The 24,861-nt window shown below is 36.8% G+C and overlaps 2 protein-coding genes and 1 long non-coding RNA gene across 26 annotated transcripts in view; 1 reads left to right on the top strand and 2 right to left on the bottom strand.

Annotated features, from left to right (window-relative positions):
• Nucleotides 1–960: 960 nt before the first annotated feature.
• On the bottom strand, nucleotides 961–12,580 carry COX18 (cytochrome c oxidase assembly factor COX18). 3 transcript variants are annotated; one of them, XM_081586997.1, is made up of 6 exons: nucleotides 12,182–12,580; nucleotides 11,047–11,147; nucleotides 8,323–8,486; nucleotides 7,507–7,631; nucleotides 5,548–5,659; nucleotides 961–2,642 (listed from the first exon to the last, which is right to left on the bottom strand). In XM_081586997.1, the coding sequence occupies exons 1-6, from the start codon at nucleotides 12,521–12,523 to the stop codon at nucleotides 2,515–2,517; spliced, it is 972 nt and encodes a 323-aa protein (XP_081443123.1). In that variant the 5' UTR covers nucleotides 12,524–12,580; the 3' UTR covers nucleotides 961–2,514. The 3 variants fall into 3 exon arrangements, with proteins under 3 accessions (XP_081443123.1, XP_081443101.1, XP_081443112.1); XM_081586975.1 differs by having other exon boundaries at nucleotides 5,552–5,659; XM_081586986.1 differs by having other exon boundaries at nucleotides 5,552–5,659; nucleotides 7,507–7,628.
• On the top strand, nucleotides 9,359–12,576 carry LOC145544314 (uncharacterized). Its single transcript, XR_014081339.1, has 2 exons — nucleotides 9,359–10,165; nucleotides 11,476–12,576. It is a non-coding gene; the product is annotated as an uncharacterized LOC145544314 (long non-coding RNA).
• Nucleotides 12,581–17,936: 5,356 nt separating the features above from the next.
• The window catches only part of ANKRD17 (ankyrin repeat domain 17), a 180,789-nt gene continuing 173,864 nt past the window's right edge, over nucleotides 17,937–24,861 (bottom strand). For all 22 annotated transcript variants that reach the window (XM_081586784.1, XM_081586786.1, XM_081586770.1 and 19 more), the window contains 4 exons: nucleotides 20,744–20,992; nucleotides 20,028–20,206; nucleotides 19,464–19,628; nucleotides 17,937–18,539 (listed from right to left, as the gene is read on the bottom strand). In XM_081586784.1, coding sequence (XP_081442910.1) covers nucleotides 18,480–18,539; nucleotides 19,464–19,628; nucleotides 20,028–20,206; nucleotides 20,744–20,992 — 653 coding nt within the window. In that variant the 3' untranslated portion in view covers nucleotides 17,937–18,479. The remainder of the gene's footprint in view (nucleotides 18,540–19,463; nucleotides 19,629–20,027; nucleotides 20,207–20,743; nucleotides 20,993–24,861) is intronic.

Here is a 24,861-nt window from a genome sequence, read left to right as displayed (position 1 = left end):
ATGGAAAATTTTATTCAAGCCAATTTGAGGATTATAATGTGGGGGACAGTCAGAAAGCCCTGGGTACTGTTCTGCCAATTAAGAGGTCAAAGCGTGTTAAGTTTTGGGGACAAAGATGAGGATTGGTGTCAGGTAATCAGTCACTCAGTCGTGTTTGACTCTGTGACCTCATGGACTGTAGCCTGCCAGGTTTCTCTGTCCATGGGATTTCCAAGGCAATAATACTGGAGTGGGTTGTATCCCCCTGTACTGTAGGGGATCTTTCCAAAGCCAGGGATCAAACCTGTGTCTGCTTGGCAGGTGGATTCTTTTCCACTGAACCACCGGGAAAGCCTTTTGAGTTTATGACAAATGATAGTATGACACTGATTGTTTATGCTGTTTAGAGTGTACACAATCCAGACCCACAGGAAATCTGTGTAAAGTCACAGGTCATCACAGTCCCTTACGAGGAGTGTGGGAGATTTATGTGTGGGCTTTTTGATTGAAGTATTAATTAAAACTTTTGATGCACAAAACCAAAACAAAATAAAAAAAGAAGGAAGTGTATCTCCTTATGTCCACTGATGAGATTAAGATGGACTGTCATCTCCTAAGGAGCTCTGGTTTATGTAGATGCACAATATAGGCTAAAGGGGAGGGAGGAAGCCCAAAGGGGTAAAGAAAAACCATAAGCTTTTATCTTGCTATAAAACATGAATTTTATCTATTCTTAGCTGAGTTATGGGAAGTCTTAGGTGAAACAGACATGAAGGCTAGGCTTTCTGAGTACAGGGGTGGTGAACTGTGGGGAGGACCCTCTTGTAGGACCTATTTCTTTCTCAAGGGCAATCCCTAAATCCATCCCTTAAAATAAAAATCTGAAAGAGATATATGATATCCAATATATTCAACAGAAGCTTCCTCTTGGTGCATAAGCAGCATGATGATTTTGTTAGTAGCATCCACAGAAAACAAATATACCAGTAAATATCATTTTACTTTATCTGACAATAAGAGTTCCAAAACGAAACACAATACTTACAAGGGCCACACAATTACCAAATAAAGTTCAAAGATTTTTAACAGTCCTTTTTACTTTTAGACTGTATTCCACAAATGATGGCAGGCCAGTTATTATGTACAGGAATCATGGAATCATTCCCTCTCCATGGCTATGTAAGTTCTTAGCTAATAAGTTTGATCCAGCTGTTTGTTGGGATTCCAGCTGCTGACAGTTCAAAGCTCTTAGTGGTTGTGGCTTTGGGGCCACAACAGAGAAGGGTCTCCTATACTTTGAGATTACAGAAAAGACTCAAACAACTTGGTCTCCAGAATTCTGCACAACAATCCTATTTCACAATCATGTGATCAATGATTACATCTCTAATGACTGAAGACATGCTGTTCAGTTGCATGCTTTCTGGCCGAATAAGCTGATTCTTCATGTACTAATTTCTAGTAATATTGAAACTAATGTATTTTCATGTATTCAGTAATTATTATTATTAAAACTTGATAAATACTATCCTGATTGTTCAAGCTTTTAAAATTTGGCTCCTTTTTTTAAGTTACGAAATTATGAATTTGGTAATATATAATATTCTCAGACCAACTTAATGTTACGTATTATCACATCAAGACATACAGGTCTAAAGAAATCTCCCGACTAGCATTATCTTGACCCTAATACAAAATTTTTACTTACTTAACAGGTTATCAGAGATACTGAGTTCCTTCATAGCCTATATGATTAGCTTAAGATTTTCTACTTTGGGTTCCAGCAGTACTCAGTGCTATACCCTGTATTACAGACTTCTTAAATTATAGAGAAAGGAATGTACGCTTTTTATATTCTTTCAGAGCACAGCTGAAAAGCAACACCATCTACCATGTTAGGTACTTTCTTACATGTGTGGACTACTCCACAGCGTGTATCTCAAGTTCCTTTCATTTTAAAATCATACATTAACTTGTTCCATTAGAATAATATTTACTAACCAGGAATTACCAGAAGGTCTTCAGGAAGTGGGAGGGGGGCTCAATAAAGGCCTCCATGTTGTATTTCAAGGACTTTTCTGAAGAGAAAACCATGGCTTTATTAAAAGATCAAACAGGTCTATGATCCTCCACATTCCTCAAATTTTAGAAATCACCTCATTGGATTCTCTTACTTTATAAACTTTTCTAGTCCTGTTCTCCAAAGTTCTGGAACCTCTAGCAAGTTGTAATTTTATAAACAGGGTCTGACACTTTGATTCCACTTTTATAGTCTTAGGATATAGCCTTAGCATACAATTAAATATACTACATGTTTAGCACTTAAAAGATTTTAAATATTATATATATATGGATTATATCTTAATCCACAATATTTCAGAGCTCATGATTTTAAACAAAAGCAAATTAAATCATATCTGAAGTTCTAAATCTTCTAAATACATTAACAGTGAAACCTGTAATTAGTTTCAGAATTACTAGGAAGTACGTGATTTTTTTGAAATGAACTTGGAGTGAAAGGCAGCCAAGAGGTCCTTATAAGGAGTGTCTGAATCTAACTTTGTCAACGGTATCCTGCAAAGTTGGCGAAATCTGGGAGAACGAAGCAGCAAGTTCTGTGAAAGGCCCATGAAGCTGGAGCATAACCAGTAGAGGACAATTGACTGTAACGAGAAGAAAGGACACGAATGTTAGCATCTCTCCATTCTCCAAGGTCTAGAGACAGGTAGGCAATAAAAAAGAAAATTAACAATCTCTGTAAACAGAACATCAGGACTGAACACCTTCAGTAGCTAATAGATACATGGGTCAGATCTAACAGAGAGATAAGAAAGTTGAAAGGAAGACCCAAAGCGAAAAGAAACCAAAAGGAGAGGTATTCATGACAGAAAGTGGAACGCAGAGAACTGTTCCCAGGCAGGGGTCCAAGAGAGATCTCACTTCCTTCTTTGGCAATTAAGCATACTGTTTCCCCACCAAGAGTCTCGACAAACTGCTACATGGCAGGCAGGCTACTGGAGGCATGGCCATTTATGATGGCAAACTTAGCTTCCCTACACCTATATATAGTCACCTATCTTCCAAATTTTCCCAGGAACTAGTTTCTAAGTGTAGTCAGGAATAGATTATCTTTGCCTTTTCCTGAGACAAAGTGTCTCAGCATTACCCTCTATTTTCTTTTTTTACCACCACTGAGATTCAGTTATTTAGGTCAAAGAGCTGTCTTTCTCATGTCTTCACAGAGCTGTTACATTAAATTGCCTAATTCTGACTTTCCTATATATATGAAAGAATCCACTTTTGGATATTTAAGACATTGGTTTTTTGGTCTCTGTTACTCACTTGGAACCCGACTTTTCATTAGAACTTTACTGCTACTTTATTTGATCTGGGGGTTTCCTCAGTTATAATTAGTAGTCTTTTAGTCTACAGCCTCTTGAAACATCCCCATATATACATACAAACATACATCCATAAAAAAATACGTCTTCTCTAAATTTTTCTTTGGCATCAGAAGGTAATCAGGCCTCAGACGCAAGACCATGTGCTGGCTGAGTCCAGTCTTAGGGTCAAACTGCCTGAATTTGAAATCTATTTAACTTTTGGCAAGTTATTTTTCTTGTTTCAGTTTTCTCTCCTATAAAATGAGGGACAGACTGTACCCAGGGATGCTGTGAAGAATAAATGAGAAAATTCATTTAGTGTGGTAAGCACAGCAAGTGGCTCATATTAAGCATTTATTTGTTCCAGAACAAGTTTTTAAGGGAAGTAATGAAATCTTAAAGGCAGATTAGCACAGTAGCTAAAGAGTAAGAGCCAAAATGCCTGGATGTGTGTGAAGACTCTGCCACTGAACAGATGAGCAACCATGAGTTACTAAACCTCTCTGTGCCTCAGTGTTAAATTGGAGATTATAATAGCACCGACTTCAGTGCACTGTTGGGAGAAATATATGTACTAATACATACATATGTGTGTGTGTGTATATGTATGTATATAAATGACTTGAAACAGGGCCTGGCACAAAGTTCATGTTGAATAAATATTAGCATCATCATCGAACTTATCTATGAAGCAAACAGTACTGTGGGCTCAACTACTTCAGACTACAAACTGCCTGCTAAGTTATCATTCATCTTCATTAGTAATAAAATCTTAATTTTCAGCAAGGCATATTGCCATCTAAAAAAAAAAAAAAGACTCCAAAAAACAGAAAAGACTCTACTTTTCATCCTCTTCTGCAGTTCAGTATGGCTACATATTTAAGATGTAAGCAAAAGTGTTTGGTAAGGCATCTGGCAAGGGTCCTTAAGTGGTTGACTGTAGGTGAAGCACCTTTTTACTATTCCCGCTAGAGAACAAACTTCAGTGGCCATCATGACTATCCTGTGGCCTTCAAGACAAGAATGACAGGTTGTGGATGACGCAGCGTTGAGAGAGTACCAGGTAGTCTTTCTCATGTCTTCACAGAGCTGCTGTATCAGCTCTACATTAAATGCCTAATTCTGACTTTCCTATATATGAAAAGGTCTCTGTTACTCACTTGGAACCCAACTTCTCATTAGAACTTTACTGCTATTTTACTTGATCTGCAGTGTTCCTCAGTTATAATTGGTATTATTTCTCCTTAGAAATGTAGTGAATTTGCATTATTCTGTTTTTACAGAGTATTTTATAACATTATTATTATATGAGAAGTACTGTAACAGGCACTTGTTATTTCATTAATTTTCATAGACATTATGGTGTCTATTTTAGAAATGAGGAAACTTATTTTACACAGGATTAATGACAGTACTATGTCTAAGCGACAGATGAAAAGTATTTAACAGACGTTTTCGATGCTGAAAACATACTATTTCAGATTTTTAAGACAAGTCCTATGAAGTACTTTTATACAAGGGACAGAACTCGAACTACCAGCAACAAATGACTACTACTTTATGGTCTCTGTGTTGATTCTGAGCAAAGACAGATATAATGACACAGCTTTACCCATCTTAGCACTAAAGTATCCATGAAAAATAAGCAAAAGGCTAAAAAAATGAAATAACTGCAAATATAACATTATTTTTCTATTTCTATAAAAGTTTAATTACATATAAATGGGAACAAGTATACCTATCTCATAAAACTTCTATGAGATCAAATAATACTACATATGAACCCATGTGGACCCTTGGTGGGGAAAAATTTTTGTTTCTTTTTTAAATGCTAAATTACTTGGATCCCTCTGTGAAGACAAAAAGAATTCAATATATCAACTAATCAAACAGAGCAAATGCTGCTTTCATAGTACTGTTCATGGTACTCTGAAAGACTGAAAAAAAAAAAGAGGAAAATGGAGGGTTAAGACACTTTCACGTAAAGGAAGATTAACCAATCTCAAGAAATATTCAGGTGTCACTTGGTGATGGTCAGTAGATATGTTATTACAGAAATCAGAAGCCAGTAAGGGATTAAGCAGTCAGAGGAAGCACAATAGAAGAGGCACAATGTCAGTCAGTCTAAGCTAAAAACAGAGAGAATTTATATTTAGCTCATGCTTCACACAATGCTGGTGCTTACTCACTGAAGGTACTGTCGCTGCTATTGGAATCATCAACACTGACATTGCACGAACAAAGTATGTAATATATGTCTGAAAACGAGACTTTCCAAGTTTTTGCAGAGCAAAAATCTGAAAGGGTAAAATAAACACACACATGCTGATTATCTAAATACACATTAAATGAGACAAGCTTTAAAATGCAAAGTGCTTTTCGACTAGCCTCTACCTATATTTTAAAAAAAGCAATAAAAATTAAAAAACAAAACACTGATTTGTTGGTCAACTATCACTGGTTGATCAACTCTTTTAAAACACTTGGTAATTATGTAAAATTCTTAAATGGAACTAAGTAACAGCAATAAAGAGATTCATCTATATTAAATAGGATCAAAGGAATAATTTTTATAGGTCAATGTTTTTTAAAGATTGTAAAACTGAAGTCCCTTCAAGATAGGTATGATGTATGAATCATTACCCTTGTTTTTTGGCACCTAAATACAGGGCCTGGCATAGAGAAAGAACTTAACAGGTATCTGAAAGGTTTGTGATCTGGTTACATGGACCATGGAAAAGAACTAAGAAGGCTAGGAAGAGGAGTTATGGTTCATGAATTACTTACAAGGCAGCTTAGCTTAATGATTATGAGCACCGATTCTGTGATTCTATACTCAAATTATGAGATTCACATGGCAGCCCTGCATTTAGTGGTTACGTGACTTTGGGCAAGTTACTTCACCTTTCTGTGCCTCCCATTCTCCACCTTAAGATGGGGATAATAACAGCACCTACATCATAGGACTATTGTTAAGAATTAAATGAGTTAATTCATGTGAATTGCTTACAATAGTGCCTGGTACATAGTAAATGTTAAGCAAGAATAGGCTTTTATTAAATTTATGCATACTGGGTTGTTAGACGGAATAAAGGAAAGACGAGAGGCCTGACAATAATTCACTGTGACCTTGTGTCATCACTTCCTTCTTCCTAAGAAATACTAATTACTAACCAAGTTCACAGAACTATGCTAGATGCTCTTAGGGTAACACACTTAGACTATACATAGAGTCTTTCCTCAGGAAACCTTCACCTAAGACCTGAGAATCTTCATATTCCTCATCTGAAAAAATAAGGGGTGTATTAGATTTCCCAAACAGCGATCAGCAGATATGAGGTCTGTGAAATCTCAACTGCATTAGATCTTTCCTAAGATTGCTTCTAGTTAAAGGGTCTACGTTCTTCTCAAGAGTCTAAGAACAATTCTTTATGGAACTAAAGACAAGTTTCCCCCAAACTCAAGTTGAGTAAAGCAGCATGAGCTAATGGTAAGATATGGCTAAGAGGTCGTATTTTATATGTATGTTTCTCCATTCTATTTTATAAACAACTTCTATGACTAAAAATGGCAGTCAGGTATGTTTAATTGACACATTAAACATATACACAAAACATCAACATATTGTGGGAATAAGACCAGACTGACATCTTAATTGCTGCCTTTACCAAAAAGCAAATCACAGAACCGTTGTGTACTAGCATCGTATAATTTTTCAGTTGAAGGAGATTTTGGAACTGTTCCAGTTCAGCTCTCTTATTTTAAATTATGAGCATTCTGACCCCCCAGAGAGGTTAAGGAACTGGCCCCAGAAAATTAATCAACAGCTGATCTGCAACCAAAACCAAGGGGTCTCATGACTAGCTAAGACTCTGTGCCCACAATGCAGAGGGCTCAGGTTTGATCCCTGGTCAGGGAACTAGATCCAACATGCCACAACTCAAAGTTCCTACGTGCCACAACTAAGACCCAGTGCAGTCAAATAAATAAACAAATATATATTACAAAACCAAAAAACCAAGGAGTCTCAATGTTAGCTCAGAGCTATCACCAGTAACTCAAATTCATTTACATCTGATGTTGGGACAGCAACAAAAATCTCAATGATTTAAATGGCAAGCAAATCTTATTTAAAACCACTGACCTCCACTATTAATAAATTGATGACACCAACGGAGACAGGCAGAATCCAAGTGGAATCCAGAGCAGTGAGGTCATGAAACCATAGGACCCCACCGGTAGTTAACTGCTCCTGAACAGAAAAACCTGCTGAAACATTTTTATAAATAAAACAAAAGAATTTCTAAAAACAGCAAAGGGAAGTGATTCCAGTAAGGTGTTCCTCACACTGAAGACTTGCATTTTTTATTCAGGTTATTTTCACTCCACAACATAAGTTAGTTCTTGTACTGAGAAAGAGGTAAGAAGTTTCTGGAGCAAACGGATGTGGAGACACTAAAGACATGTAGCAGTAACCTTTACAGACTGAAATTAAAAAAATTACTTGTCCATAGGCTGCTTTCTTTCAAGTCAATTTAGATTACTTTATGGTTAGAAATGCCTTTAAATGAAAGTAAAAACAAGCCCCTTAGTTTGTAACCTTTCATATTAATATTTACACTTATAAGTATGAAAGTTTTTCTGGCTTCTTAAATTTACAAATAGAAAAAATTCATAGCCCTGAAACCATATTATGGAATTACATACAACACTACTTTCATTAAGACTTACAAGAAGTAGTACTAGTGACATCCTTCCTAAACTGATTTGTATTCTCAATACAGCTAGTTTGGTTACACTTAATATTTCAAATTCTATACCTGTGTAAGGGAGATGATAAAAGTGTATTCCAGTTACAGAAAGTATGGATGTTTTTTCTTTTCTTTTTTTGCTTTTTCTTCAGAATACAAGACAGTGTTAGAGAACTTGCTTGGAGGAATTACATTTCAATAGTAACTACCTTCTGAATGTGTTGCCCCTGTGCTAAAATTTCGGAGAGCGATAGACATGAAGATCCACATTGGAAGCTGAATCCAGACCAGCACAGTTGCTTTGAAAGGGTGGCAGTTATCCCGAACATAGAGCTCTGAAACAAGCCTCCGCATAGTCTTTAGGTAAGTGAGCCTAGTTTGAGGGAAGAAGGAAAAAGGAAAAGGAGAAAATATCATTTGAATACTAGTTGTGTTTCATTCCTACAGGATAAACACACCCATGCTGTGGTTCCTGGCTAAAGGATTTATGCAGGATTTTAGGTTGTCATAAGCTACACCAAAGTGAAGTGAAAGTCGCTCAGTAGTGTCTGACTCTTTGCAGCCCCATGGACTACATACTCCATGGAATGCTCCAGGCCAGAATACTGGAGTGTGTAGCCTTTCCCTTCTCCAGGGGATCTTCCCAACCCAGGGATGGAACCCAGGTCTCCTGCACTGCAGACGGATTCTTTACCAGCTGAGCCACCGGGGAAGCCCAAGAATACTGGAGTGGGTAGCCAAGCCCTTTTCCAGCAGATCTTCCTGACCCACGAATTGAACCGGGGTCTCCTGCATTGTAGACTGATTCTTTATCAACTGAGCTTTAAGGGAAGCTCCTAAGCTACACCAAGGGGTTGCCTAAAAAAAAAGGAAAATAAAGCCTTTTACTCAAAGTTTGTTCACAATGTAAGCAAATTACACAGCAATGTCAGAAATCTGACAGTGTCAAACTATAGGCTTTGTTTCTGGAGGTCTTAGGCAAACTAGGCTTTAACAAGGGAAATTTCACTACTAACCTGGTATGACCACAATTTAAATCAGAAATACTAGAGGTGAAAGCACATTTTACTCAAATTTCTCCACTCCAGCCAAACTCAATCACCTGATCCCTGAACATACCTTTCAGAGCAATGTGGTTTTATACTATGTATGCTCTTGACCTGTCAAAACAGTCTCCATTCTTCAATCAACTCTTTCATAAAGATTTTCTTACTGTTTCTCTGTTAACCATATTAGTTACACCTGTTTTTTTTTTTTTTTCCAACTCCTGTTCTTATGTCCCACTTTCTAGACTACAGTATTGGATGGGTCTTCATCTTTAAATCTCTTGTGGCATGTTTTGTACAAGGTAGGTTTTCAATAGGTTTGCGGAATTTAATCAAATTATAATGCACTGAATTAAGACAGTACACAGAGACATTCCAGGCTCCTTGTAATTCAGTCTTCACCCACTGTCTCAACTTCATTTCCTGTAACTCTTTTTCTGGTTCCAACAACTCAGACTTTCACATCAGCATGCCTTGGAAGTTATTACATCTTCTTTGCAGACTGTCCACTTTCCTGGCTATTCGTTCACCTGACAAATTCCCTTTCATTCTTCAAAACCCAGTTCCACTGACAATGCAGGAAACCCTCAGATAATGTCTTCCTCTAGAAAGTCATTCATCTGTGTAAGGATGTGTCTGGACAATCATCCTGCCAGGGCTGCATAAGTACGGTGGCACAGTCTTGTCTAGGCTGCATTTATAACCCACGTGAGCAGCTACTAATGTGTTCTTCTGGTCTAGAGCTGTAGCCCTCAGACTTCCTAGAACAGAAAACTTCAAAACTATAGGTTTACCAACTTTTTATTTTATCAAGTAAAGACACTAAGCTATAAGAATGATTTTTAAAAAATGGCAGGTCCTTTTAACACTATATAAAGATGGACTTAATTTCATATTGAAGATAGCTGGCAAATTTATACCTATATAGATAAAAATATATGGATAGGGCCTTCCCTGGTGGCTCAAATAGTAAAGAATTTGCCTGCATTGTGGGAGACCTGGGTTTGTGGGGAAGATCCCCTGGAGAACGAACTGGCAATCCACTCCAGTATTCTTTGGAGAATCCCAGGGACAGAGGAGCCTGGCAGGCTAGAGTCTCTGGGGTCACAAAGAGTTGTACATGACTGAGTCACTAACACACACATATACCCATATATATACACATTACATATTCATACTAAAAAACCCTTATTTTTCTCACTGATGTGAGCTGCTGAACACTTTGTCACAGTCTAGTAAGAAGCAGAATTTGGGAACCTAACTAAGCAGAATTAGGGTAGGCTGATAGGAGGAAGACTTAGAAATTCTTAGTGGATGGCTGCCCACATAGAACTACAACATGGTCAAGCACCCTTGGGCAAGGGCTCTCAAAGAGCTCAGAGAGACGACAACACGATAACTACAGCAGAGTAACAACTCCTGGCCTACCCAGTTGCTTTTACCATGGCATTTATATTTTCTGTCTCCTCATTCTTTTGGGCAGCTACTTGCTCTATGCTGTCAAAAGGTCAAGTTTGTAAATAACCTGTATCTTTTGTTGACTAAAATCTCAACAAACTGGCACAGTGTCTGCATCCTGTGAAGCCTTCCCTAACTTTCCATGATGACCTAACTCCTTGTACATAATCGTTTTTATAGTTACTTAATCCAGTCATTATTTGATTACATGTCTGTCTTTTTCACTAGTCTGGAGTCCTTTAAGATCAAGGAACTCTCCTTTCTCTCTTTCTGTGTTTTCAATCCAGTATATAAAACTATCATGCCACAAAAACTTTTAAAAATATTAAAGAGTAAAAAGGACTACTTTGCTGCTAAAGCTACAGAATACCTGTAATAATACATACATATATATTTTTTCATGGTCTTATATGCAGAGAATTAGCTTACCTGGCAACTCTTTTGGACCATCCCAACTGATGTGCACGAACTGCAACTTCTTGGTTAAGATGTCGTGCAATGTTTTTTATTTCTGGCTGTAAATTTTCCACCTAGCTAAAAAAAAGTAGACTTTGTTATGAGCACATTAAAGATCTGTATTCATAATCATTCATAATTTTACTCTCTATTCCCTAAACTCATTTAAAACAATGTGGTTTACTGGTTGTGTCAAGAAACTATAAGATTGCTCACAAGATGTTACTTAAGATATCCTCAGTTGCAATCAAATTCAAATTTCAGCTTATACACTTATCAGTGTTGGTCGGTGAAGAAAGAGCTGAGCGCGGCAGAATTGATGCTTTTGAACTGTGGTGTTGGAGAAGACTCTTGAGAGTCCCTTGGACTGCAAGGAGATCCAATCAATCCATCCTAAAGGAGATCAATCCTGGGTGTTCATTGGAAGGACTGATGTTGAAGCTGAAACTCCAATTACTTTGGCCACCTCATGTGAAGAGTTGACTCATTGGAAAAGACCCTAATGCTGGGTAGGATTGGGGGCAGGAGGAGAAGGGGACGACAGAGGATGAGATGGTTGGATGGCATAACTGACTCGATGGACATGGGTTTGGGTAGACTCTGGGAGTTGGTGATGGACAGAGAGGCCTGGCGTGCTGCAGTTCATGGGGTCGCAAAGAGTCGGACACGACTGAGCGACTGCACTGAACACTTATCAGTGTGATGTTGGGCACATTATTCAACTTCTGAAGTCTTGTTCCCTCTTACATAAAATGTATAACAGCACCTACTTCACAGGGTTATTTTAAGGATTAAATAAGCCCTACACTCCACACTTTTAATGTTTCAATACCTGGGTTTTCCAGTAATATAAAATGAAGAAACGGTAGTCTATTAAGAGTCTTTAATATGCTCTGTGTAGCTACAGAGCCATAAAAAAAAAAAAAATCTGCATTTACTTCTGCCTGTGTTAACTGCTTTTTGTAAAGCAGCTTACTGCCTAAAAGGTACTGACGATTAACAGTAAGTACTGCGGAAGTATCTGGGACCTTAAGCCCCGGGTGGACGTTGACCCTCCTCACCACCGAAGTGGGTACGCACGGTCCACGCGCGGCTCGGCGCCCCTCACCTTGGCTAGGATGTAGTGTTGGTAAGCGGCCAGGGGTAGCGTGACGGCCCCGCGCAGGGCCACGGTGGTGAGAAGAATGCTGCCCCACCAGGGCAGGCCCGAGGCGGTGTGGGCGAAGAGCAGCACGTCCTCTGCGCCCTGCACCGGCGCCGACGTAGCCAGGGCCTCGTACCAGCCTCCCGCGCCGCTCGGGCCAACTGCGGAGACCGATGCCACCGCCCACACTGGCAGAGCGGAGCGCTTGGCACCGCCCGCTGGGGCCCGTGCGAGCCATGGGTCCAGGACCCGGACTTGCAAGGCAGGCCGGGGCCGCAGCCACCTAACGCTGAGCCGGCACAGCATCTCTCCGCCAGGACTGGGTCGGAAACACCAGCCTCACTCACCAGCCGCACTCGCACCACTCCTCCGAGGCCGCTACGCGCATGCGCCGGCGATCCCGACGTAAAGTGGGCGTGAGCACGCGGGTAGCCACAATTGACCTTCCCGGTCAAGCCAGTGACGTACTGAGTCGCACTAGAGATGACGCACGAGGCAGGCAAGTCCCACCTTTCCCACGCGGCACTGAGCAAGCCTACTGCGCAAACATGATACTTTCGCCTGCTGTGGTGGAGCTCCTCGAGACTAGACCGGAATTGTAGTGTTGGGGGTGGGACTTGGTGCCCGGATCCCGGCGAGGCGTTCTCTAGGAAGCTCGCGTTCTGTAAAGTCGGTCTTCGGTCATATACCTTTGTTTTTCATTTAGCTAATCGTGTCATGATTTAAGCTTTTTGTGATCAGAAGGTAGCCCCCCACGTCTTTATGTGCGCCCCAACTGCTTCCGCTAGGAATTGAGATAGATTATACTCAATCTATCTTGAACGCGTTGCTAAAATGCCAGTTTGGAGAGAGGCGTGAGTTTCTGGGTTGTTAAAATCAAATCTTTATGCACTAAGCATCCTTTAGTCTGTGGTATAAAGATTTGATTGGCTCGTCTGTCCTAATAAGCATTTTTAGAACCAATTTTAGTGTTTCATCTTTCATTATAAAGAGCAGTAAATTTATTAAGAGTAAAGAACCATCTCCTGAGTTAAGGGGAATTATCACTGGCAGCACGGTGACTGACTTCTTTATTGGGGCTTAACATCCTATATAAACTTTCAGGAGCCTCAACAGCAACATCAGGTGTCTTCTGGTTAAAAGGAGCGGGCTAGATGTACATGGACTAGTTTTTAGATTTGTGTTCCTGGGAACACAATGGGATGACATAGAGTTTCCTAACATAATGATCATCCCTAGACCTAGAGGCCAAATTGTGTTGAGGAACAAAATCATTGATTAAAAACGAAGGTGCCGGCCAATATTGGGGTAATGTCAAACTGGAGCTCCTGTTCTTGCTTCACTGTGCACCTACCCAGGGGTACCAGATATATTTTCTCTGGGTTCAGGAAGTAATCTTCCTTCAAATTGCATTATTAAATCCATTCATGAAATTTTATATGTTAACACACGCATCCCAACATGTTACATAATTATTTTTCCAAAAGTAAAAGGCTGTATCACTGTCTCCCTATCCGTTTGTCAAGTTAAAACAAGCAATCTATTGCTACTGACTACTGGTTAAAGTGGAAAAGAATTTTACATGGAATTATCTTGGCCTGAAGGTTGAAGGAGCAAAGGAACAACTTCTATGCTGCTGCACTCCTCTCGTTGCAGAGACCTGATAACATTAGGAGTTGGCATTTCCACAGCGTCGTTTAAGCCTAAGGACGGTGACCTTTTGATATGTAGGAGAAAAGGAGTTGATGAAAGGCAAGAGATCCTAAAATAAAAACTCTATGTTTATGCATTCACTGTTCAGATAATTTAAATCAAGAATTTTTCAAGCTATTCCTCAAATTCCTAAGACTTCCTTCTGTGGATTTGTATCAGGAGTCGGGGCTGGAACTTCTTCAGTGAGTGTAGGTTCACCTTTTCTGCTACATTTTGGGGTCACAGATTATAGTCTCATTTAAAAATATTCCACTGCTTTAAGTTTGAATATTGTGATCTAAATAAAATTTATGAATATTTACCCTTATTTCATATACTTAAACATACAGTTTACAGTTTGGCTAATGGAGATGATCAGGACTGGCTATCTAGTTGGTACAGAATGTAGGGAGAAGTATTTGTCAATTACAAAGCCCAATGCAAATACAAAGTGTATATGTATGTACTGGTAACAAACATTGTGATACCCTGAGTATTTTGAGTGGCAAACTATACTACAGAGTGACCATACAAATATTGGGCAAACCAACTGAAACCAAACCAACTGAAATCACATCAACCCTAATGCTTTGCAAATGGATATATATGTTTAAAAAGTTCATTTTTAAAATGTTTTTAACATTTCTAAAAAGTTCAACTACTTATTATTAGCTTATTCCTGTCTTTTTATTCGTACTACATCACATAGCTAACTTTTTTTTCTTAATTTTATTTAAAGCTCCTTAAAAAACAAAGACTATATATTTACTTTCAGAAGTTTCTGAAATTTTTATCCATCACTGTGCTCAACACAGGAATGGAGGTCAAAATGTGAGTATAGGCTATTATATATGTAGAGAGAGAGACTGTCAATATGTACAGTCATTAAATGTCTCTCTTCCCAAATACGCCTTCTCAAGTGTTTAACAAAAGAAACTTTAAAGGATATTTTCATGAGCATATGTTAAAGTGATCCCTTGGAATCACATTTAATTTCTTTTTCCTATTAATGCACTGCTTTTAAAACCAAAGTTACCTAATGTAGAATTAGCTTTTTTCTCATTAAAAAAAATTCTCTTGAATTATCATTGACTTTTAAATACTAAGTATGCAATATTGGCTTTTACTTTTCAAAAGTGTGAACTGATTTCAAGGTAGAAGTTTAATATGAAACCTCTTATGACCCATCTATTAGTCCTATATTTTTACTGTCACATAAATAAATTCTTATTTATTAAATAAGAATTTAATAATTCCTATAATAATAATTTAAATAATTTCTTATTAATTTATTAAATACTGTGGCTTTATTAAAGCCACAGTAACACATTTTTCTCTGTATTCACTTATCCAAAATATAAATGATGGTATTTTTGCAATCAAGGTGTGTTAACACTGTAGATTAAATATTAGAGCATGAATGATGCTCTCATCCTAAATTCCAATCATTTGGAATTAACAGCAGTTAATTCACAATACTGCCAGTTAACTGAATGTTGTGACTTGCTTATTCTGGGATATATATATTTCCAAAAAGATACAGGAGCATCTAGAATTTACAAATTATAATGTAAATATCCCAAACATTGATATTAAGACACCTGAATAGATGCATTTATCTAAAGTAAAAATACACTGAGTACTTGAATACTGAATCTCCATGTTAGTAATGAAAAACAGTGAAATAGTTTTCCTTTGATATTTTGAATCATTCTGAAATAATCCTGAGTTAAAAATTTGTTATTTGAAAGTTCTAACATTCTTTAAACGTCATGCCAGATTTATCTGTTTAATCTAACACTTTGTATTGTTTTTAAAAATAAAGTGTGCAAAAATATTTATGAAATGTATAATTAGGTCATTTTAATCAATAGAAAAATAGAATAATATTTTCATGAAAAACAAGACAGGTGAACTATTTACCTCCTTTTTCCTGAGAAGAAAAATGACTCTAAGATAAGTATAGTAATTACCAAAAACAAAGTAATTTTCAATTACTAATAGATTGATTTAACTTTATAGTAACAGGAAACAGAAGGGAAAAATACCTTTCACATAAATACTAAAATCACTTTTTTGGAATATACTGGTATATGCTGAAATATATGTTGAAAAGGCATGCCATGGGAATTCTCTTGGCACCAGTACACAAAATCATTTCTAAAATGGAATGATTGGTATAAACAGATTACACAATAATTGGGATATTAATTCTTTTGGGATTTAAAGTGTGAACTAACCTAACTGTTACATCTAAGAGTTAAGCTGCTTCTTAAAAGAATAAAAGAAATACCTTATGTAGTCTGCAATTATACATACCACATACTTTCCAAAAAGGGGGAAAAAAAAGACCTGCATGGTCTCAAAAGATGATTTTTTTTTATTGTTCAAATAAAAGTGCACTGTATTACATCTGAAATATAAAAAATGTATCTGAAAAATGTTCCCAGTACAGACTTCTAAAACCATGGTATTATATTTAACAAGCCTGATCCCAAAAACTAAATTAGGAGCATTCCAATCAATATTCCCCTGTCCCATAGCTTTGAAGTAAAAAAAAAAAAAAGTTTTCTCTCTGTTTTTTAGCAAGACACCCTATCTTAAGAAATTCACTTTCATGAGTCAACACAAGTCATGTGTTGTGATAAATACTGGGTGGTATCTGTTATCTAGCAGGATTATTTTAATTAGAAAATAACCGTAGTAAACACAGAAAAGAAACTAAGCAAAAAGTTATAGGATAGTGGCAAAAGTTATACATAAAATACTGTTAAATAGCATTATACCCCTTTCTTTAGTAAAGTGCAATAATTTTATGTCATAGCTACATTTATTTGTAGGATATCATTTAGCTTTTCCTTTAAATTTGGTTGTATCAATCACAGGGAGAAAAATTTATATATTTTAAGGCCACCTCCTAAATTAAAAGATACAAATGTGTTTACAAATTTCTTGATATGTTTGAGAAATCTTTTTACTCTTTTAGTTAGGCAACCAGAGTAAAAGAAATCATTTCATTTACTTGAATAGTCAAGGAACCATACTAATATTGTTAACCTGGGTGATCTATCTGAATTTTCGTTAATGTTTATGTTTCACCAAAGAGGAATTATGTTTATTATTTTTTAAAGACATTACTTCACTTTTATGCTTACTTTCTATTTCAACCATATAATTTATTTTATCACATGAGACAGGGTAGGACACATATTCTTCTTGGAATATGTTACTGTTTATTTTTTCAAGTGAAATGAATAGATAAATCCCGCTGAGTAATTTAGTGTGGCCCTGTGTCTTACATAAACAGGTTTAACCTATTTTGTAACCTGTGCATTCATGTCTACGATAAGTTGTCTTAATGACAAATGCCAAATTTATTTTATTACTTGCCCCAAGTTAGCTGTTGATCCCTTTCTGATAATATACAAACAAGTGTAGAAATTAAGAAGGCTTTAAAATTTGAAAAAAAAAAAAAACTTTAACTAAATTATTGAAAACTGGAATTTTTATGTTGACTCCTGACAACTCCAAAGCCAATGTTAAGAATCAATATTATCCAATATAAAATAGTACATTGAATTGTTTAATAATAAACAGTATATTAAGAGCTTGTGTATGCTGACTGGGAACCAGTGGTGGCTTTTTAAATTCTCAGAAAGACTGAATGTTTTATGGTTAGAAGAAACCACAGGTGATGATGCAGATTCTCCATCTCTCTGTAGCAGCCATTAGACTAAAAATCTTTATAGAATTATTTCATGATCAGAGAGAAAATTTTTCTGGTATTAGTGGTAAGGGTGAGGAGAGAAACAGAGTGAAGAGAGAAGTGTGTATTAGTTTTTAAAAGTGTGACAAGGTAATAAAAAGACATGAAAAAGTGTTAAAATTTCTTACTCTATATGTGCCTTGCTGCAAACAAACTCAAAAGGAGAGCAGCATGGTTATTTTAAAAGCCAGCGTCGGGAAACATTCACTGATAATGCCCATTGTTTTACTTTATACTTAAATTACACAAGCAGAAAAGTTATACTTATTAATAGTTTAATGTATGAAGGAAACATCCAGATTTCTGAATATGAAGGTACATATCTCACATTAATTTAAGTCTACGTAAAGTAGAGCCTCTATACTGACATATTGAAATTTACTTTCTGCTTAGCCTTTTCTGTTATGTAAACAATTGTACATTTATTTGCCATTCTAAAACTTCAGGATCAAGTTTACATAATTTTGCTAAATTTCCGTGTTTGCTCAGAAGCAGTTTACAGTACTAAAACCAACCAGCCAAAGAACAGCTTCAACAGAAAGTTATGTCCAAAGGGGAAGAGGGAAAAGAAAAAAAGAAAAATGATAAGAAAAAGGCTAACTAAGGTAAAACGGATGATGATGGGGAATGGGCAGTCACAAATGTTCACAGAAAATAGGTCAGTTAGTAAGTTCTTCTGCAAAAAGCCTACACACTTCAGTCAAGCACATCAGTAGAATGATTTGGGAGCATAAATTTTTTTTTCGGCCACTTGTGATTTCCTCTGAATGAAAAGGAATCTGCAGGCTAACAAGCTGATCCTCATCAGCCAAGCTGGTTCATATGCACACTGTTCATGTGAGGTGCCCAGGGTCCAGTCCACACCTATGAATATAAAGCATACGTTTTATGAAATATATGTTTAACATATACTTGATTAAAATAAAACTCTTATTAAACACTAAGGAATATTTATGAACTAAACCAGCTAAGTTTCTCAGTCAGTTGGCAACATACTGGGAAACAATAAAGAAAAGCAGTGATAAACCACTATTATCTGTTGTTTTCCTGCCTCTACTCTTATCCCTCAAACAGGATCTGAATTACCATCATTTTTAAAAAACCATTTCCTGAGTACATATAGGTTGATGATTCTGGAGTGAAAATCAGGTATTAAATATATACCACAATTAAGTTAAAATATACAACCATCTCTATGCATTTTCACAGTTACACACTATTTTGACATTTATAATACTTTTAATAAATAACCTCTAGATGGACCTTTTCCCACAACTAGTAAATTTTGATACATAAAATTACAAAACTGTACAACTTAAAATCTTTTACCTACCACCTGCTAGTCAATGGAATATATTATGTCTTTCCTAATTTTAGCCCCAAACCACTACCTTTGGTACCCTTTTCCATATCCCTCTGCTATATTTCAGCTATAATAAATTTCCCTCAATTTTCCCAACTGCCCACATTCACCAAACTCTCTCACAACCGTGATTTATCTCTATTATATTTGTCTTGGCAGCCATGTGCTATGCTTAGTCGCTCAGTCGTGTCCGACGCTCTGCGACCCCATGGACTGTAGCTCATCAGGCTCCTCTATCCGTGGAATTCTCCAGGTCACAATACTGGAGTGGGTTGCCAGGCCCTCCTCCAGGGGATCTTCCCAACCCAGAGATCAAACCCAGGTCTCCCGCATTGCAGGTAGATTCTTCACTGTCTGAGCTACCAGGGAAGCCCCTTGGCAGCTTATAATCATTAAATAAATATTCATGTAATGATCAGCCTTACCGTTTGAGGGCCATTATTTTCTGTGGAGCTTGAAACCATCTTTATCAGGGAATTCCAAGAGGGGTCCGCAGCATGAGGGCCATTAAATATGGGTCCTCCAGCACCATCAGGAAGTGGTGCTACTGGAGGAAGCATTGCATTCCCATACACAGAAAAAGGCATACCCTTAAAAAAGAAAACAAAGATTATGCACATTCAAGTCACTGGTTATTTTTCCCAGTATAATCAATACCCTAAAATTGTATTTGAAACTTCACCTCATTTTGGAAAATGTAAGTTATCTAGGTGATTTAAAAATTAGTTTCTAATATATGATTTCTTCCAGCATTAGACAGAAGACAGTATAAGCCTAGTATATAAAATCTTTTGTCAAAAAACATTTCTCTACACAACTTGGACAAAATCAGGATTTATAAATATTTATATTTTAGCTAGATTTTCACCTATAATTTCAAGCCAAAGCTCCAGCACCATTTCATAAATGCTTATACATGGGAAGTAAAATAAGGCTAATAATCAGAAAGTCATTTAGAACTAATGAACATGCTTTTAAATCACCATTACCCCAACTTTAGGAAAGTCCATGTATCCTGCAGGAACATGCTGATGGAATGTACCAGAAGGAGTTACAATTCCTGTACTCTCTCGCTCCATTGCTTGATGCTGTGAAAACACTCCTGGATCAGACATTGGCCTGTGAATCATAGGACTTCCCATCCCAGGATTACACCAGTCTACTTTGTCTGAGGGAAGATGAAGAGGCAGAAAAAAATAATTGGAGATATTTAAAATCAGAAAACAGCAAAAAAACTTTATATATTTCTAATATTTTCTACATTGGATTGTGAATTCCTTCAGAATAATGACCTACTTTTATATCTTTACCACAATATTTCCATGTTTGTAGGTAGTGAAACAATAGCCTAGTAATGTAACCTAAACACTCTGTGTTACAAAACCAAAAAAAAAGCTAAGATAAAACTAAAGAGCCCCAAAGGAAATATTAATGTCTCCTTAATATGATGAAGAAAATAATATGCTTGCATTAAACTATACTCAGCAATAATTAACTCAGTGAGAGATCACAGGTGAACAAAAAAAGTTCCAAACTCTTAAATAAATTGATTATAGTCAAAATGAAGAGATATGAACACAGATTTTCTTAAAAGAATGTCTATGATAATTAAATACTGCTTTTTAAATTAAAATTATTTAAATATTTTAATATTTTAGTTAAATGTATAAACTTAACTTCCAATAAGCAGAATAGCATACCATACCTTGATTGCCACCAATCCCTTCAAAGGACCAGATGCCACTATGTCCTACTGATGTGGACAAATTACTCCCAATACCAGATGGAGCTGAAGTTCCAGTTTGCCTGATACGTGCAGAACGTTCCGTCCCAATAGGGACTGGAACTTTTCTATCCTGAGCAACGTTGCTGGGCTTTTCTGACCCTAAAGGTACTGATGATGGGGCAGGAGAAGGTGCACGAACTCCAGAGGATACCGACTGTGCAGGAGAGTCTAGAGAAAAGATATTGTGAAATAATATACACTGTCTCTATAGAGCCTGTAATTTTGTAAACAAAATTTTAGAAATATGAGTATAATGCTTAAATAATAAATTATGTATATTAAAATCTGGTTAAAGTTCTGTGACTTTGCAGTCATTTTTTAATCTGGCTCACAATTTTCCTATTTAGTTTCAGGATAGTAGAATGTGAAATGTGAATGCTGCCTGCACTCTAATTAATATTTAAATTAATTTGCCCTTGACCATAAGTAAAATATAACACCAGAGCAATGAGAAGACAATGTTTAAATAAAAAAAAACCAACAATAATGACAACAAAATGGAGGTGGGGAAAATCACTGATTGTATTGGCAATTTTCAAACTATTTTCCTTGGGAATATTTTGTCCCTTGGTTGTATGTTAAGAAAAAAGTAAGTTTCTTTAAATCAGGACTTCACAGAACTTTAATATGCTGATAAAATACCAACAGAAGGCTATGTTTCATAACCCAACTGATTCACTGTATCTTGTGGATATTCCACAGAACACTCTTAGAAGTGGCAATTTAGGCTTTACTTATCAAAACAAGGCTAGTTCTTAATACACGCAATTTGGGAATATTCATTAGTGATTTAGTCTCTTTATACATTATAGTGAAGAAAGTGAAAGAAAGTGAAAGTCGCTCAGTCCTGTCCGACTCTTTGTGACCCCATGGACTACATACATCCAGTCCGTGGATTTCTCCTGGCCGGAATACTGGAGCAGGTAGCCTTTCCCTTCTCCAGGGGAATGTTCCCAACCCAGGGATGGAACCCAGGTCTTCGCATTGCAGGCAGATTCTTTACCAGCTGAACCACAAGGGAAGCCCAAAACAACAACAACAACAACAACCTTTTTTGGAGTAGAACTTGGGATATATTTCAAGCTCTTTTACTTTTTTTCATACATGCTCAGATGCTCAGTAGTGTCTGACTCTTTGTGACCCCATGGGCTGTAGTCCACCAGGCTCCTCTGTTCATAGGATTTTCCAGGCAAGAATACCGGAGTGGGTTGCCATTTCCTTCTCCAGGGGATCTTCCCCACCCAGGGATTGAATCTGGATCTCCTGCATTGCAGGTGGATTCTTTACCAACTGAGTCACCTGGGAAGCCACCATAGTGAAGAAGGAAAACCAAAACCAACCATACTTTTCTTATGAAAGTCTAAATATAAAGCATATTTAAAATTAAATAGAGTCTAAACTGTAGAGGAACTTGAAGCTTAAAAAGTCAAAACAGTTACCTGCATAGTGCATAGCAACAATTTATTTGAAAACAGAAAAACTGGTTTAAATAACTATGAATTGAATCTTTGAGGGCTACATACAAGATGAGATTATGAAGAAGCCTATATGTAAAGAGAGTCAGTAGTGGAGGACTGACAAGAAACAGGCCATGAGTGAGAGACCATAAATCCTCTAAAGAGAGAGAGAGAGAGAATAGCTGTCTCAAATCTTGGATGGTTTCAAAGATCACCCTGTATAGCCTTGAGATAAGCACCACTTTTCTTGAGATTCCTAGATCTATAGTCCTTGCTACGAAAAGAGCCTAAGTATAATTTTTCTTATCCCTAATTATTATAATTTCTTTAATTAGAATAAACAAGCAAAATCTAATTCAGTCATATTATTAAATATGCTAACTTATAGAGAAAAAACAGATTTTACAGGTTTTGTTGGAATACAATCTTGGGAATCTGTTTTAGAAAGAAAAAAAAAAATACAAGTACAAAACTCGCTACAGGACCTTGGCAGGGCCCCTTGCAAATGAGATACCCTGAAACTTAAGCTTCAGTAAATCCACTTCAGTTCTGAATTCAAATTGGAAGAGCAATGTGACTTAAAAATGGAAAAAGGGCTCCTGCAGGAAAACTGCATTGCACGGTCATGCCTCAGTTCAGTGTTAGCTGAACTACAGTAGACCATGAGATGACTGTGGTTAGTCATGAGTAACAAAAAAATTTTTTGAAGGTTAAAGAAAACAGAATAGAAAATACCAGCATGAACATATACTGTAAGGATGTAAGTATTGTTTCATAGATACATTTCAGTCATACACAGGTATATGCGTACTGAGTCATGATGTAAAATTAATTTTTTCCTTAAAAAAACTGTCATTATTATTTTTACTGCTTTTAGATACAAAAGAGCCTTATAAGATTGAAATGTCAAAATGACCCACTGACTAAATTTGCCAAAGCCTGAAACTCACAGAGAGCCAGTGATCAGTACTCAAAGCATGGACTGGTTGAGCATTGATAGGATAGATCTTAGCAGTTTGAGTGGGATAAGGGCTCCGGGGATCTCTGCCTAGCCTGTATGCAGAAGGATCTTGGGTATCACCAGTCTGTTGTTCTGCAGACTCAAAGAAGGTTCTCTGCTTTCTTTTTTAAAAAATTTTTTTATTTGGAAGTAAAGGACTCATGTCCCCCACATCCTAGTTTAATTTGCCAGAGTCCTAATATCATGTCCTGACATCCTATCGAGGAGAAGGGAAAAAGAGAAGTGGAATGCACAGAGAAATGTTGATAAAACCTGTTCAAATACCTAAAACCAGATAAACATATTGTGAAGAAGAAGTCATGCTTCTCGGGTTAGTTTTCCAACAGTATCCAGAATGGCAATTTTTATGAAAAATATATAGATAAATATGAAAAACAAAATTTTAAAAGACTACCATAAATAAACAAAACTATGAAATGACATTTATGTGAACAGATAACATAAAGAAGAATCAGAAGTCAGGTAAAACAAACTAAATGGTCATTGAAAAGTATTAAGATTTATATTATTAGTAGTAGTACTGTTAGTCGCTCAGTCGTGTCTAACCCTTTGTGACCCTATGGACTGTAGCCCACCAGGCTTCTCTGTCCATGGAATTCTCCAGGCAAGAATACTGGAGTGGGTTGCCAGTCCCTTCTCCAGGGGATCTTCTCAACCCAGGGATCAAGCCTGGGTAGGTAAGGAAATGCAAACTAGTTAAAAGTTCAGTAATAAAGGGAAAAGTCTGAGAATCTTGGCTGAATCAATCAGTCTAATAGTTCCAAAATGATGACTCAAATTGTAATTCCTTTTACATTTATGAGTTGTCATTATACTGTAATGACATTGTAACTCCCCCATCTGCATTTAAAATTTTTATTAATAACCATTACGTACTCCATGGATTCTTGTTTTATCCAGTGAGCTGACATTACTCATTTTGATGGTTAAATTGTCCTGAATTTGGCTAGTGGGAGCTCCTTCAAGCTGTATCCTGCATTCCTCTGACATGCCCCCTCTTAGCACTTAATTACTTTCTGACACTACAAGACTTGTTGCAGACTTCCCTTATACTCTTCCTGCCCCAGCTCTCACATCAGCTATTTCCCCAACAAGCCCTAGTTTCTTTTAGTGGATTAAAACATTTAACAGACAGATCTGGATGCTAAATGTGCTTACTGCTAATGAAGATCCACTGCTTCTAGGCCCTTTTCAGTAGATAGTTCTGGGGGGAAAATGGCAACTTTATGTGATTCAATCCAAAACATAATGTCATTTTAAAATCATGAGTTCATATTGATCCTATAACTCCAATATAATTTCATAGCATTCTTCCTTGCCTTACTCTACATTCTTCTCTTCCTACAATCAGAGCCCTGGATTACATCATTTTCAATATTATTATTTATTCATTTGCTCAGCCCTATAATATACCCCGCATAGGTTTAAAATTGCTCATCCATAACATAAAATACAAATGTCCTAAGTAGAAGTGAAGATTTTGTCTGTAGTCTGTCTTTTGGATTTACAAAATACTACTGTCTTCAAGAGTTTTTGGATTGTTTTTCTTTTAGTAGGTT

The sequence above is a fragment of the Giraffa tippelskirchi genome, chromosome 1 (assembly GCF_054371585.1).
Source record: "Giraffa tippelskirchi isolate mGirTip1 chromosome 1, T2T-mGirTip1v1.2.pri, whole genome shotgun sequence".
Lineage (NCBI taxonomy): Eukaryota > Metazoa > Chordata > Mammalia > Artiodactyla > Giraffidae > Giraffa > Giraffa tippelskirchi.
This window is presented reverse-complemented; position numbering and strand designations above follow the sequence as displayed.

What these genes read in the sequence shown, in the direction of transcription:
- COX18 (XM_081586975.1), bottom strand. Translation starts at nt 12,523, where the DNA reads ATGCTGTGCCGGCTCAGCGTTAGGTGGCTGCGGCCCCGGCCTGCCTTG. An exon ending in TGGTCCAAAAGAGTTGCCAG is followed by an intron (nt 8,487 to 11,046) that starts GTAAGCTAATTC and finishes CCCTCAAACTAG; the next exon opens with GCTCACTTACCTAAAGACTA. An exon ending in TCAATTTATTAATAGTGGAG is followed by an intron (nt 5,660 to 7,506) that starts GTCAGTGGTTTT and finishes TTACCCTTTCAG; the next exon opens with ATTTTTGCTCTGCAAAAACT.